At 43.5% G+C, this 16,736-nt stretch overlaps 1 protein-coding gene across 1 annotated transcript in view; it reads left to right on the forward strand.

Annotated features, from left to right (window-relative positions):
• DNAJC5B (DnaJ heat shock protein family (Hsp40) member C5 beta) overlaps positions 1-15,412 on the forward strand; it is a 314,042-nt gene extending 298,630 nt beyond the window's left edge. The window contains exons 4-5 of the mRNA XM_086966987.1: positions 3,984-4,158; positions 15,194-15,412. Of these exons, the coding sequence (XP_086823113.1) occupies positions 3,984-4,158; positions 15,194-15,288 (270 nt within the window). The 3' untranslated portion in view covers positions 15,289-15,412. The remainder of the gene's footprint in view (positions 1-3,983; positions 4,159-15,193) is intronic.
• Positions 15,413-16,736: the final 1,324 nt, after the last annotated feature.

Below are 16,736 nucleotides of genomic sequence, written 5' to 3' on the forward strand. Positions count from 1 at the left end.
CAAATGTCTCCGCGGTACGAATTCCACTGAGCCCAGACCCTGGACCATTTCTTGGGACGCCCCCGCGCCTCATATACAGTTTTTTCTCGGAACATGCACCAGTCCATGTTCTCTTTCCAGGCACTGAGCAATGGTAATCTAGGGGAGCCCCAGAGCTGCGCTATATCTCTCTTTGCGACCATGTTGCCCAGAGTAACCCAAAGCGTCTGGGCAGCATTGCAATCCGACGGTTCCCACACATTGAGCAGGCAACGTCGTGCTTCGGGAAGGAGGGGGATCCCGGTGACACGACCCATAACATCATGCACTCTAGACCAAAAGGCTGCAATCATCGGGCATTCCCACAGAACATGAAGGAAGGTACCATCCATACCACATCCACGCCTGCACCGTCCATCCGAAACCAAACCCATTCGTACCAGACGCATTCCGGTCAAATACACACGGTGGAGGATCTTCAGCTGGACAAAACGAAGCCGAGCCGGGATAGCCACCTCCTTAGGGGAGGATATAGCTGACTGCCAGTCCTCGTCATCGAGTTCGAGCCCATCAGCCGTCCAGGAAGCACGAAGTTTCTCAAGTTGGTCAGCCCTGTTGTTGACAAGTTTTTTATATATTAAGGAAATAGTGCTATCGGGGACATGGCCGTCTAGAACACGATCCTCCAAAGGGGAGGACTGCGGGATATCAGTACCAAAGGGAAAGATTGAGGACAGGGCATGTCGAACTTGCATATATCGGAAGTGCTCCCTATCATCGAGTCGGTATTCCAATTTCAATACCTCGAAGGATTTCACAGCGCCCGTGCCCACAGATCCTCCACCTTACTGATCCCAATCATGCCCACTTCTCAAATCCTTTTGTCTTCCACAGATTACCCAACCGATCCGAATCATACAGTGGCGTCATACGCATCAGCCTACCACCCCAGCCCGTGGCCACAGTAGCATCTCTCCATGCCCGCACTGCACACTTCGTCGGGCCTGTAAGGAGTCGAAAGGGTGACTTTGAGTACAGAGCCCTATTAAAGTTGCCACCGGGTAATAATAGTTTATCCAAAGCAAAGGCGGGAGCAGGTTCCGGAGCGTACGTCGCATGGTTGATAGCGCTCAGGTGTGCGGCCCAGTAATAGCGTCTAATATCCGGCAACGCAATACCACCATCATACCATGAGAGGGTGAGCTTGGACAAGGCAATACGGGCACGACCATCCCAAATCAGTTGTTGCTGTAAAATCTCAATCTCACGGAAGTAGCGAGCAGGGACAGGATCGAAAAAATTCTGCAGGGCGTAAAGAAACCGGGGGAGCAACATCATTTTAAAGAGTGCCGCTCGGCCCAATGGGGATAGGGGCAATTCACGCCACTGTCGCACGTCCTGCTTGAGTCTGCGGAGCGGAGCATACAGGTTTCGCTCATAGCGGACCGAAGAGACCATAGAAACATAGATCCCCAAATACTTGAAGCCGTCAGTCGCTACTAATATGGGAAACCTGCGAGGCAGAGGAGGCAACGCCCCGGCTATAACGTAAACACAGGACTTGGTCCAGTTGATGACTAATCCCGAGTTCTTACCAAAGGACGTAAGAACATCGAAGAGGACGTTAAGCGACTTTTGAGGGGAAGTAAGATAAAGAAGGATGTCATCCGCGTACAAGGAGACACGATCCTCAAGATCTGGAGACCATCGGATCCCCTTAATAGAAGGTTCCCACCGAAGCCACGCAGCAAGGGGTTCAAGCGCCAAAGCGAATAGAAGCGGGGAGAGCGGACAGCCCTGACGAGTGCCACGGCCTAAGGGGAAGGGGTCAGAGCATCTACCATTTACCACAATCTGAGCCAATGGTCGTTCGTAAAGGAGCCTGACCCACGCGATGAAGTTAGGACCAAAGCCAAACTTAGCGAGAGCCGCCCAGAGATAGGGCCATTCGATAGTGTCGAAAGCCATAGTGGCGTCCAAGGAGGCGACCACTGCCGGCTCTGCGAGAATTGGAGCCCTCGCGAGAACACTGTGGAGCCTACGCAGATTAAGGGCCGTGTTCCTATGCGGGATGAAACCGGATTGATCCGGATGGATCAAGTCGCAAATCACCTTCAGCAACCGATTGGCCAGAACCTTGGCCAGGATTTTGGGTTCCGCGTTCAGCAAAGAGATGGGGCGGTAGGAGGTGCAGCCGCAGCGGTCACGAGGCTTGCCATCCTTATAAATGACCACTATGGTAGCTAGGCGCTGCTCGAGGGGGAGGCTTCCAGCCTCAACCGCCTCGAGAAACATGTTGCGCAGATGGGCGGCCATCTTGTCCGGACAAAGTTTGTAAAGTTCAATAGGCAACCCATTTGGGCCCATCGCCTTTCCCGAGCGTAAAGATCGGATAGCAAGGGCAATCTCATCGACGGTAAAAGGGGCCTCCAGGACAAGACCATCTTCCTCCGAAACAGTAGGCAGGGCTATATCTCGCAGTAGCAGCCTGGAATCAGCCTCATCTCGATCACTGACAGGCGTATAAACCTTCCGGAAGTGGTCCACAAAGCAATCAACAATTTCACCAGGGTCGGAGACACTCTCACCGGATTCGCGAACAATGACAGGCACAACACGACTCGCTCGTTCAGCCTTATCCAGCCATGCCAGGAGCTTGCTAGCTTTGTCACCCACATCATACAGTCGGCCTAGTTGATTCGCTCGCATCAACTTAGCAGCATCAGTGACACAAGCTTTGTAGTCAGCTTGTTTTAGTTCCAAAGAGTGCAACAATGCAGGCGTGTCATCCCCACCCAACTCACTTTCAAGCGCAGTGATCTCAGTTTCAAGAGCCAGAACAGCCTCCCTTTTTACCCTACGCTCAGCAGCAATGAGTGATAGAGCGGAACCCCTGATAACCGTCTTGAAGGCCTCCCAAAGAACAGTAGGGGAGGTGACCGAGCCCACATTCTCATCAAAGTAACAATCAATTGCCTTCACCAAATCTGAGCGGAGCCGGGGGCTTCGGAAATGCCAGGAGGGGACCGGGGGGATCCTGTTACCAAGTAGGCCACCCACAGAAATCTTAATCATCAAGGGGGAATGGTCCGAGATACCCCGGGGAAGATGTCGTACCTCCCGGACAGTGGACAGAGTGGAAGCTAACATAAAGAAATAATCGATACGAGAGAGGCTGCCATGCGCAGAAACCTGTGATTTCTTGACCTTTGCAATGTTATGTATGCATTATTGGGAATGCAGTGTTTTATGAATACCTATGAATATTGCATATATGTTCATGCCATTCTGCTGCTAATGGGGAAGTTCTACAAAAGCATATAACTGCAAAGTATATATCCAATGTGTATGTTGTGTTGATTCCAATGCTTGTTTAATTCAAAGCCCAGTGTTTTATACTTATGGTGTGGAGTCTTTTTGTAGCATACACAGTGTGTTGGGAGGATGGTTGTTGTGCCAATTCTTTCCACTTTGACCCCAAGGATAGTCCTGACTGCTCTGTGCCAAGCTACCCAAGGGTAAGCACAGGTTATAGGACAAGTGTATCATACTCATCCTATCGAGGATGGTGGATTCTGTCTGACTTCGATGCATCCCAGCCAACCAGACATCGCTGGGTCTAGCATCCATGTTAAACAATTCGTATTCACATATTTTGCTTCAGTAGATTACACACACACATACATGTTCATGCCTGTGTGCACATCCACTCACTTTCTCCCTCTAGTTGTGTTCAGGTCATTAACATGATGTTTGAAAATCTGTGTTTTTGAATAATGTAGAACATGCTTATTACCTCCATGTATAAAGCTCAGTACATTTGATATCTGTTGATTATCTAATAGCATTAATTTATTTATGTTGTATCAAATACCTAAAACAGAAACAATAAAAATATTTGCGAATAGTTTTAGTTTACATGCTACATGGCGTAGGCCCAATCACCTATTAAAACTGTGCACATCTGCATTTGTTGATGGGTTTATTGCTATTTCCTCTTCTAGGGCCTATTTGCACTTTGTGGCCTGCTGACAGGTTGCTATTTTTGCTGCTGTTTGTGCTGCTGTTGCAACTGCTGCTGTGGAAAGTGTAAACCCAAGTCACCAGGTGGAGAAGACTATGAGTACTACGAATCTCCCGAGGATCTTGAGGAGCAGATCAAGACAGACATGGAAAGAGGTGCAGTACTGCATTCATATGTTTTGAAACAGTGCTTTAAATGGGCAGGTACTGTGTGGTACTGAGAACCTAAGCTATGTGTTCTGTCTATTTTTTGTACTACGGAGTGTGCTGCAGCACGCAGCACCCTCCGCAATACAAGAGATAGACATTGCGACAACCTTGGGGATGGTTGCATTGTACTCCCATTGATGCGACCGCCATCCTAATCAGTTCTCTTAGTTCATTGTGTCTTAAAATTGGTAAATGTATAATGTAAGATGTTTTAAAATATTTTGCGTTATCATTAGTTATGGTTGGCTGCATACCCACCTTAAGCAACAAAAACAATTCTTGTCAGGATGAAGTACTAGCCACTAAATTAACTTCACCCTTACCCCTTGGTAGCTATGGTGCAGGGCAGACAGACTTATATTGGAGGTAATGTATGAAGCATTTATGCAGTACAAAGTCAGCAATAAAGTCAAAGCACAACACAATAAAAATGTCAGATCAAATTAGAAAAAAGAAAAATAGTCTAATAAAAAAATGACACCAAAATAAAAAAAGAAACCAATAAAGGGACCCAGAATCATCAGTTTTTAATGCTTTAAATAAAATAAAAAATTCAAAAAGGAGGGGATGGGCCCATTTACACACCCGAACTGGGCTTCAACATTATTTTTAAACAGTGAAATGCTGGGGTGTGTGAGTTAAGCATTATTTTAGGAAACCACTTTGGCAACTAAAGTGATTGTGGTGTCTTTATTCCACCAATCTTAGTTAAATAATTTTTTGATTTTTTTTTTCAACATTTACGTCATGTCAAACATAGAAAAACATTCAATTAGGAAAATTCATGAAAACATAAAGCACAAAAATACATTAACAATTACAAAACCAAAAAATGACAGTGCATGAGGGGTAAACAGTGACCAGTCCTAGTTTGAAAACAGGTGGCGGCAGATTTATTTACAGCATTTACTATACAGCCTGTCACCATGAGCTAGCCTAAAGTAAAAATGGAGCAACAGGTCGATTGCCTTATTTGCTCCCAGAGTAACTTTATTGTGTATACAATCGGTATTGCGACTCACTGGTAAAGTTTGATGCGTTTCTGAACCTTTAATTTCTTTAGGGTTCTATTCAGGACTGGAACAGGGTCAGACTCATTTCAATATTTGGAGGAGCACTGTGAGGGTAAAGTCACCACCCATGGGTACGTTCGGACGAGCTTAATCGTGATGTTAAATGTCCGACAAGCTTGAAGTAATTATCAGGTAACCTGGATTTCTAATTTTCCATATGTGCTGAACTCATGGGGCAGCTGGCAACGAGCCAGTCCTTGATTGATAGACGGTAAAGGAAGTTGGAAACGCCGAGAGATGATCAAACACAGAATTCAAAACCTGATACATCTTCCATCGAACAGTAATTACTAGAGACATCAATCAAGGACTGACTCGTTGCCAGCTGCCCCATGAGTTCAGCGTTGATGGAAAATTAGAAATCCAGGTTACCTGATAATTACCCATGCAATCCGGGCACTACGGAACACAAATCCTCTACTCTGATGCTCTCTCAAAATGAGACACAACATCCGGTGAGCGTTGATACGGGTTGCACCAGACAATACTGGTCACACATCACAAGGGGGTGCAAATTCTGTACCTCCCAGGAAGTAAGGCACAGTGTCGGGTGCACGTTGATATGACTTAAATACAAAGAGTATCCAAGGGTCTACAGAGTTACCCCATACACTGCAAGAGCTACAGAAACAGACACACCAAAGAGACACTCGCCGCGACGTGAAAAAATATAACTACATTTAATAGATTCCCATCACTCACCAGAATGGTGACATGCTTCATCATCTGTGTCTCCTCTTTATAGTCACATTGGTGACTCTAAGGGCTACAACCCTATCAGGGTGAAGGGGAGCCCGAGGATGTTCTGTTATGACTCCTAGCTGATGAGACTAGTGAAGTGTGAGGGAACTAAGTGCAGTGCATAGGTGTAAAGTGAAATTTAAAATTGAGATTATGAGAAACCACAGATTTATTATTGTTTCCCACAATCCAAAATAAAAACAGTGCAATACAAGACAGTTTAACCAAATAGCTGTCTTCTAAATTCTTATACAGTGGTCAACATGTTTCAGCACAATCAGATAACGTTCTATCTAGTGCTTTCGTCAGGACCCACCTACATTTACTACTGCAATTTGTGAAACTAAACAAAAGCAAATAGTGATATTAAACCAAAATGCAATTAAGATGGATGGAAACGATACAACCAAATCACCTCAATTGTCGGTATGTAAAGTTCTTCCTTTGCAATCACCCATTACATTAAATGGTGTCTGCAAGAAAAAATAAAAATATAGAAATGGCATGCATCTTCCTGGGGTTGATCAACAGTTATTGCAGATGTATTCAATTCAAATAAAGTGGCATACAATTATGCCTACTTCTATTTCCCAAAATTAGGTGAACAGCTTATTATTCTTACCTTGACATAGCAAGGAAAATACCTCACCTGGCAACTGCTCAGGATAAAAGGGGAGGCCCCGCTCTGGAAAGAGAATAGACCACAGCTGTATTTATCTAATACCTTTCATACCACCTGTATCTATATTGCTCTGTTCATCTCTGCACATGTTCCTCCATTGTTCACACTCAAAAGAACTATTTGAACACGGAGGAACATGTGCAGAGATGAGCACAGCAATCTAGATACAGGTGGTATGAAAGGTATTAGATCAATACAGCTGTGGTCTTTTCTCTTTCTATATTTTTATTTTTTCTTACAGACGCTATTTAATGTAATGGGTGATTGCAAAGGAAGAACTGTACATACCTACAATTGAGTTGATTTGGTTGTATCGTTTCCAACCATCTTAATTGCATTTTGGTTTAATATCACTATTTGCTTTTGTTTAGTTTCACAAATTGCAGTAGTAAATGTAGGTAGGTCCTGACGAAGGCACTAGATAGAACGTTATCTGATTGTGCTGAAACATGTTGACCACTGTATAAAAATTTAGAAGACAGCTATTTGGTTAAACTGTCTTGTATTGCACTATTTTTAATTTGAATTGTGGGAAACAATAATAAATCTGTGGTTTCTCATAATCTCAAATTTAAATTTCACTTTACACCTATGCACTGCACTTAGTTCCCTCACACCTCACTAGTCTCATCAGCTAGGAGTCATAACAGAACATCCTAAGGCTCCCCTTCACTATGATAGGATTGTAGCCCTTAGAGTCACCAGTGTGACTATAAAGAGGAGACCAAGATGATGAAGCATGTCACCATTCTGGTGAATGATGGGAATCCGTAAATGTATTTATATTTTTTCACGTTTTTCCTTATTAGTCGTGGCGAGTGACCCTTTGGTGTGTCTGTTTCTGCAGGTCTTGCAGTGTATGGGGTAACTCTGTAGACCCTTGGATACTCTTTGTATTTAAGTATTGGAAATTGGGGTGAGGTATCCAGGCTGGTCTTTAAAAATTGCCTCAGACCCCCCATAAAATATGTGTTGTTTTTTCACGTTGATATGAGTCACACCAGACACTACAGGTCACACACAATGAAGAGTTGCAAATGCTGTACCTCCATGGAAAGAGGCACAATGTCCGGTGCATGTTGATACAGGTGACATCAGACAATACCGGTCTAAATTCCATACCTCCCTGGAAATGAGGCACACATCTGGTGTGTGTTGATACGGGTCCCACCAAACACCACCAATCACACACAACAAAGAGTTGCAAATTCTCTGCCACCCTGGAAATGAGATGCAGTGCCTGGTGCACATTGATACGGGTCACACCAGACCATTCTGGTCACACATACAGACGCACGGTTAGCTGTATTGCACAAGGTATTATGAGGCACTACTACAGGTACACCCTCCCTCCGAGAGTTGCAACCTGTAAATTGGACACCGCACGCAATGAGCATGCAATCGGCGTGTCACACACGAGAGATGCAGTACGATCAACAAAGAGGGACACGCTGGATCCCGCAAATGGTGAATCGGCTCATCACCAAGACGCTTATGCTTGTTGAAGCCCCCATGATGCAGGGGCAACACTCCTTAGAATTGGTCAGTACTTTTTGGGATCTGCATAATGCACAATCCTTAGTTCAACACTCGCACCACACTACCAGTCGGGATGCTGCAGGTGATGGGGTCACTTAAGAGAGTGCTGCTCTCCAGTTGTCACATGTAGATGGTGTGGGTCCCGCGCGGGAGGTCTCTGATGTCCCTGAGACCTTCACGAGAGAACAGAGGGCATGTCAATAAGCCCTTGGCGAGCACACTTCAGGGTGCCACACAGCAGCAGGTAGTCCGCCCAGGCCAGTCACTATTAAGTAAGAGTGCACGGTCCCTTCCAAAAGCAGTGATCCTTCTCGTTTACAACAGATCCCTCTGGCAGTGTGCACCACGCAGTTCCAAGATGTCCGGTCCCCACAATTGAATCTCTACCCTACAGAAGTATGGCACTAGTGGTTATATCGTAGTGTGCCTTTGAAGTTGGGTGTGGTTCAGAGAGTCCCCATTTGAACCACAGATGTCTCCCCTAAATTTCAGTCCTGTTTGCCATAAGGCAGTGGAATGCAGATCTTAATCTTTAGTGGGGCCATGATCTGGCTTCCCAAAGGCCAAGTGTCAAAACTTCTCCCTCCAATCTATCCAGCCAGGCCCTCAAATGACAGAGTTCTGTTCTTCCAGATGCATGCCCAATGTTTATAGCTGTTACTGGGGAATGCGTAGATGTGCTCCCCCAGCCTCCAGCGTGGAGTGGAGTCAAAATAAAACAGGCACAAAAAGTTTTAGGTCAGAAGAATCCCCAGGCGCTAGAAGTGGTATTTCCAAGCTAGTAATGACAAAAGCACCTTTACCACAGAAGAGGGTATGCTATTGTGAATCCAATGATAGGAAGCATTATGAGGGTACTCCACTGCTAGCCACTATTGCAGCTTGAAGTATTTTCAAACATTCTCCCATGTTAACCTATGGTAAGAGCAAACCTCATAGGTAGTGAAAATATACATGGGTTTCTTCACTACCTGGGCAGGGAACACACATGTGTACCTGCCCTGCCTTTCACCTACCGCTTGCTTCACCCCTTAAGACTTATCATAGGGGTGCTCTAGTGGTAGTGAAAGGTCCCCTCAGGATGGTCAGGGATTTAGAAAGGCTAGTCTGAGTAGAAGTGCAATTGTGCACGCACAGACCTGCAGTGGCAGGCTGCACACATGTTTAGAAACATCACCGGTGGAAGTGCGCACACCTACCTACAATGGCAGGCTGGACACTTGTTCAAGCAGATCCTTGGTGCCAGTGCGCAGACCATCCTACAATGCCCTTCTGGATACGTTTTAAAACATCACATGTGCAAGTGTGCACATCAGCAGGACAAATGTTTAAGCACATCATTGTTGCGAGTGTGCACATTGGGCAGCAATAGCAGGCTGGTGACCTGTTTCACAACATCGGGTAAGCACCACTTCCTAAAGTGTGTTTGAAGGGCGTGCACACTTTCACACTGCATTTACAGTGGGAATGTGCTCCAGGCTCTATGGCCAACACAAGAGAATCAGCTCAACCCAGGAGGTGTTCCATGGGGTGAGCTAACACCAATAACTAGGGAAACCCGCATGTGGGTTCTTCCCTACCCAGGAAGAGAACACATATGTGTGCCTACTTACCCGGCTGCTTACCTACTACGTGCTTCACCCCTCAGGATGTACCTTCGGGGTGCTTTGGGGGTAGTAAAAGGCCCAATCAGGGTCGGTGAATGAAGGAGAAAGGCCAAGTTGAGCATGATACATGTTTGACAGACTTTTCTGGTGGGTGGCACAATCAGCACTTGTACCACTACTAGCCTGTGCAGTACCTGCCGTGGGTATGTAGTGTACCTTTTGGCAGGGCACTCACAGGTACAGCACCGCAACCAGTCAAGTAGGTAACCCTTCATAGGAAGTGTAGGAAGGGCGCGTGTGCTTTCCCACTGCAGTACAGCGGGAATTTGCCCAGCATCTTTAAGGCCATAAATAGGTGGTCAGCAAAACCAAGCCAAAATCAGGCAAAACGTTTTAGGGAAATCCCCTAAGAAGGGCCATGTCCAACATTTACCATTACACATCTCCATGTCCTACATTTAAATACCATGCACCCTGCCTTATGGGCTATAAGGCCTACTTAGAAGTAGCTTATTAATATTTAAAAGGTAGGTTTAGACCTGTCAGATGACATTATTTTGACAGGTTGAATTGCAGTATTTGAATAGCTACAGTCATTCTACAATGATAGACGTGAAGCCATGTTTACACTGCCATTGTAGTGGATGTCTACTAGTGGCATTTAACTTACAGGCCCTGGGTGCACCTTGTACCATATACTAAGAACTTAGAGGTAAGTTAAATATGCTAATTGGCGTTATGCGGATTCAACCATGATAAAAGGGGTAGCACAGGCACTTTACTACTGGCTAGCAGGGGTAATGGGTTGCATGACTAAACAACTACCACTTAAACAACGAATGCCTGAACCACGAAGGCTAAAGCACTGCCAAAGCCAAACCACTACTTTCTTTACAACGAATGCCTAAACCACGAAAATATATCATTTTTCATATTTCCTTAATTTACCACTACGTTTTAAAAATCTCATGTTTGATTAATGGATAACTTAAACATTTTTATTTCAATAATCTTTAAATGTGCAATCTAATAATCATTTTTTACATGTGCTGTTCGAGCATGCTTGCCCCCACCAAGTGATTGTTCTAAAGGTCAGCCAGCGATTCCAAGCATACTACAAACGTCTCCCTCATAGAGAGCAATAATGATTATTAGTCATGTGGCCAAGAGACTCGCACCCAGTTATGTTATGTCAGGAGCGTTTTCTAGCGTGTTTAAGACTTTAAACATCATATCCAGGGGACTTTATATAATAATATTTAATTAATAAACAGTTGTAAAATCCTAATTGAACTTCGGCTGGTGCAACAGAAGCTTTGTTTTGATTAACTTGTTTTTTAAAAACACTTTTATAACCACAACGGCCATTTCACAAAAAGGTCTCTTAGAAAATCATTTTTTTTTTAATGGATTGCACTACAGTTTTTTTTTTAATAATTGACTTAAATTAAACAGAAAAAAACGCACATACACCGTTTTGTAATTTTTTCAACTTTTACAAGCAGAGATAAGTCACATTGTGCACTGTTCTTAAGCACATCACTATAAAACAAACCAACACTGCCATCTATTGGCCTAACACGCCAAATTAAAACAAACTAATATTTCTACATCGTAATTAAAATCCTTAAATGTACAAATGAATATTACACATTCCTAAATTATAAAAAATATAAGTCGTGGTTGAGGTGGCCGTTGTTAGTGTACAGTAGTTGTTAATGAGTTTGTGGTTCTGGTAAAGGTCGTGGTTAAGGATTCGTTGTTTAATAAACTCGTTGCTAAGGATTCGTGGTTCAGGCTGATTCCCGGGGTAATGTGCACAGAGGTTCACAGGTCCGAGCATGGAAAAATACTGATATCAGTGTTCTGCATAAAACGTTGTCCTTTACCCAACAAGAAGTTGCAGCAGATCCGGATACAGCAGCCAATGACTATTCTTCTTGGCTAGATAATGGTTTTTAGTATAACAGTACCGGTCAAGAATGTCTCCACTAACCAGAATGTCCCCTCAGCACCTTGGTTCTCAGAGGTTTTAAGGTTGGAAAAACAGCGGTGCAGAAATTTAGAGAGAAAATGGCGTAAAAATTACGATAACAGTAGGAAAGATCTATATAAGGACTCACTCACTAAATATAAACATCTTATCCTAGCCAAAAAAAGCAAATATTATTAAACACAAATAGATTTGGCTCAAAATTCCACCAAACAGCTATTTCAGGTAGTAACCAAATTATCCAACCCCCTACAAGCACAGTCACAGAGGTGTCACTTGAACTTTGCGATTCTCTCGCAGATTTCTTTGAAGACAAAGTGTTGAAGATTCACTCAAATTTTGCTACGCAAGCTAATCCAGATTCCGTGGCTAGAGATAGATTGGCTAATAACTTGGTTGCGGGTTTTTCAGAATTCAGCCAAGTCTCATCTGAACAAGTGAAGGAGCTTATTCTCTCTATAAAATCAGGTTCCCCTCGCGATCCTTGCCCTCCCTCAATGGTACAACTTATTCCGGAGCCCATTGCCCCTATACTGACTAATAATTTTAATTCAATGGTCAATACTGGATTATATCCCCGGATTTGGAAAAAGGCTAATATTAAACCTCTTCTAAAAAAGCTACCTTGGATCCCACTCAACCCAAAAACTATAGGCCTATTGCATGCCTCCCTCTCCCTTCAAAGATTGTCGAAAACATAATGAATATTAATTATCTCAATATATTGATTCTAATAATCTTTTCGACTCGACCTAATTTGGGTTCAGGAAGGGTCATGGGACGGAGACAGCTCTGATTAAAGCGGAGGATGAAATTAGGATGATCCTAGATCAAGGAGGAGCGGCGATTCTTGTCCTATTGGACTTGTCCGCGGCTTTTGACACGGTCGATCATTCCATTCTAATCGACCGTGTCTCAGCCATGGGCATAGGATATAAAGCTAAAATGGTACTCACCTCTTTTCTAGCTAACCGCACGCAATTGGTGAAATTGGGAGAATTTTATTCATCAACGTTTTCTTTGCCATGTGGTGTACCACAAGGATCCTCCATTAGTCCGACATTATTCAATATTTATGTGTCAGACTTGGCTAGGACCATTAGAAACTTAGGGATGAGAATACCGTCATATGCCGATGACATTCAATTAGTGTTGGCAATACACAACGATGGTTTGCAAGTGGCAGCCAGCTTCCAGGAGGGAATGTTAACCATCAGTTCCTGGATGGCACGAAATTGCCTAAAGCTAAACTCCGACAAAACGGAGGTAATGACTTTCGGAAACTTACACCAAGTTGGTCCCCCATGTGGTGGCCAACCGACTTGGGACCCCCGCCGTAACCAGCAAAGAAAGTCAGGAACCTCGGTGTGATGTTTGACTATAAGCTCTCATTCATTCATCACGCGAATGCAGTTGTATCCGCATCCTTTAACATTCTTAGAATGGTAAAGAAGCTTCTCCCTTTCCTTCCCTTTAGTGCGGGAAAAACTCTCATGTGTACGCTGGTTTTGGGAAAGATCGACTATTGTAATGGTCTCTTTCTGAATGCTCAGGAGAGAGTTTTAAACAAGTTACAATTAGTGCAAAACGCAGCAGCAAGATTACTTTCTGGTACACCAAAATTTAAGTTCATATCCTCAGTTATCCGCCAACTACATTGGCTACTAATCAGATGCCGAACAAAATTCAAGGCTCTATGTATAACATATAAAGCAATCAACAACGTTGGACCAAAATTCTTGAAAAAAGCACTTTGTTTATATACGCCCTCGAGAACTCTTCGCTCATCCTCAGCACGCTGCATGTCCATCCCACGCACTAAGAAATCATCTTGGGGAGACAGAGCATTCATAGTCGCGACCACCAGACTGTGGAATGCCCTTCCTCTTCATATTAAGTCCAGCCCATCCCTCATGATATTCAGAAAGTCGGTAAAAACCTGGCTGTTTAACCAGTGAGTACGCTTTTCAATCCTACGTTCCTCTGTCTTACAGCCCCGAGACACCTCCGGGTAGTTGTGCGCTATAAAAGTTTCTTAAATAAATAAATGAATAAATAGGGAGCAAAAACTGGGGTTAGCAAAAAGATTAAAAAATCCAGTATGACCATAAAGGAGGATTCCCTACACTTACTCACAGAAGCTTTATTCCATCCCTCATCATCCGTTGTTCTATTATTGTGCCATTCACATTTGTTTCCATCCTCTTCACTATACAGCATGGGGAAATGGGGCAGTTTATTCCTGCCATTGACTAACTTCACTGTGAATATTGGCATTCTCCCTTTTCACAAGGAATGCATCCACACACAAATTTGTTCCGTTTAATGCAAGGGGCTACTATGATATTGTCTGCTTTTTAAGACGAAAATATTGTGTTTACCCATATTGATAAGGGGCCAGCAGCTTTCTCAATAATACGTTTTTTCAAGAAACATGATCAAAGAAAACAGGCACCAACAAATTCAAAAGGTTAGCAGTTAACATTGACAACCAAACATGAAGGCAATCAAAGCACTGCACAATCACAAAAATCATGTTCCATGAACCGTAGAGATCACACGATGGATGACAGAGCCACAGTCATAAGAGAGGATTGGTGCTGTTAGGAACAGTGTCCAATAGTTGGAGTCCTATAGCCTATAACCACAGGATGGTCACTCATTGAATAGTGGGCTCTGGTTATGTGACTTTCCAGTCAGCTTTCACAAAGGAAGTGGACAATGATCACATCCACATTCTTAAGGCATCTGATCTTAGAGTTGGTGCCACAGGAGAGTCAGGTTCCCTCCTGGAGCACCACCCACCTAGCATGCGTATGGTGTGCAAATCAGAGAAGTCTGCAGTTCATGGAACATGGACTATATTTTTAATAAGGCATGGGGGCAATACTAATGGATGGATTTAGAATCAAAATGATTGTCTAATGACTACTTATTTAGGGGTACAAAATATTATGTTGAAATCAATTTCTCTTGAAAAGTGTCTATTTCTATATTGATTTAATGTATTTCCACTTCTTCTAGCTGGAATCGAAATGCATCTGTGCATATGCCTCATACTGTGACGCTGTCATTGCATATGTCGGCACAATTTTAGTTCTTTTTTTCGTAGAAGTAAATTAATCTATTAAAAAAAATGGCTATAAAAAGTACATAATGCTCTAAAAAGCATGTGTAGACGCTGAAGAGCCCTGTCTGACTGTCCATGGCAAATATTTCTTCAGCGTATTGAAATATCTGAACTTACTCATGACAGACATGACCAATTTATTCCTAGTGACTTCTCAATACTGTATACTTATACCTAAAACTCAGAGTCCTGTTATGTCTGTTTTGATTATTTTAGATGAAGACACACCAATTGTACTTCAGCCGTCAAATGCAAGTGAGAAAACGCAGTTGATCGGAGATGGCCATCGCGGCTACAACACAGACCGTTAGGATCCTGCAAGCGATGAGCATCAGATCGCGACCATCGGGCACAGACTGACTTTCTGCTTTTACACAAGCTTCAGACTTTGTCTCCTGTTCTTCTTTCCAATCAATAAAGATTAAATTACCTGTAGCACATGATTCTAAATCCTTTCCTTGTTTTTCCGGAGTTACCTTTAATTTAAGACTTTTCTGAAAATCTGCCACATTTTCATTATAGAACTATTGTCTCTATTTTCTCATGGAACAGTCCATCTTCCTTCTCATGATAAAGTCCCTTACTGTAGAGCTTTTTCACTAGGCGCGGGATGTGAGGGTGCAGAGGTGGGGGTGGGGAGAGGGGAACTGCAGCACATACAGAAATAACCCCTCTAAAGTTCATAGAATGAAACATAAAGATAACTTTACATTTTCTATTTGACACATTTCCTGTGTGTTCTAAAAGGTCAAATGGCATGCTACAGCTTCGTACAAATTGCTACTTATTATTTTTACATGGAGATTGGTGTTGATTTTTCATTCTCTGACTAAAATGTTAGAGCATTTTGTAAAATGAACTGTTTGATAACCTTGCTGGGGTACCTGTTCAAAATATATCAGCAGTTAAGAAATCACAAATGAAGCATATTTTTTGTAATACTGAAGTGTGATGGGAGCAACCATTTCTAATAGGATCAACACAAATCAAGACGCTTAGAGACTCATTACGATGTCGGTCAGAAACCATTCTGACCGACTCCTTGTCGGAATGGTTTCCGACCAACTCAGGTTCGGGGGGTCTCACCGACTATAGTGACTGATATTTTGGTAGATTATGACTGAATCTGATTATGACCATTGCCAACCACCATCTCAGCCTTTTGTAGACACTTAGACAGCACTGACTATTGCCTTTGACATGCTTTGTCATTCACATCATCACACAATATGGGGATGTGTAGGCCTGAAGTTCTCTATGTTCCTGACTATATTTTGCTTAGTGGTAGTGTTTGCCTATTGGCTTTGACATGATTTTATGTCTATTTTGCCTTTTTTCGGGCTTAGAGGATTAAACTAGAGAGACTCCACTTTGTCTCTGCCCTGATTCTCTGAGGCGCTTGTAGGTTAGGGGTGAAATTTTAGTTATAATTTGTTGTTCGCTCTTTGCAAACTGGAAGGAACCGGCCCTTATCGGAGGAATGTACTTTCTCTGTGCCGGAGTCGCAACAACAGTTCGGCTGGCTGGGGGTGCGTCCTTGGCACAGAGTGGTGCAGGAATCTGCTGGGAGGCAGGGAGCTGGCTGGAAATTTCCATGAGGAGAGAGCCTCCCATATTATCGAAGAGCAGTGAAGCAGAGGTGTTAGATGGTTTTTAGAATGGTTGGAATTACATCGTCAGTTGGTCCGTTGGTCAGTTGGTTTTTGGAGTTGGTGAAGACGGTTGGAAGACAGCTGGAGTTCAGTTGTGGGAGTTCAAG

The sequence above is a fragment of the Lissotriton vulgaris genome, chromosome 4_1 (assembly GCF_964263255.1).
Source record: "Lissotriton vulgaris chromosome 4_1, aLisVul1.2, whole genome shotgun sequence".
Taxonomy (NCBI): domain Eukaryota; kingdom Metazoa; phylum Chordata; class Amphibia; order Caudata; family Salamandridae; genus Lissotriton; species Lissotriton vulgaris.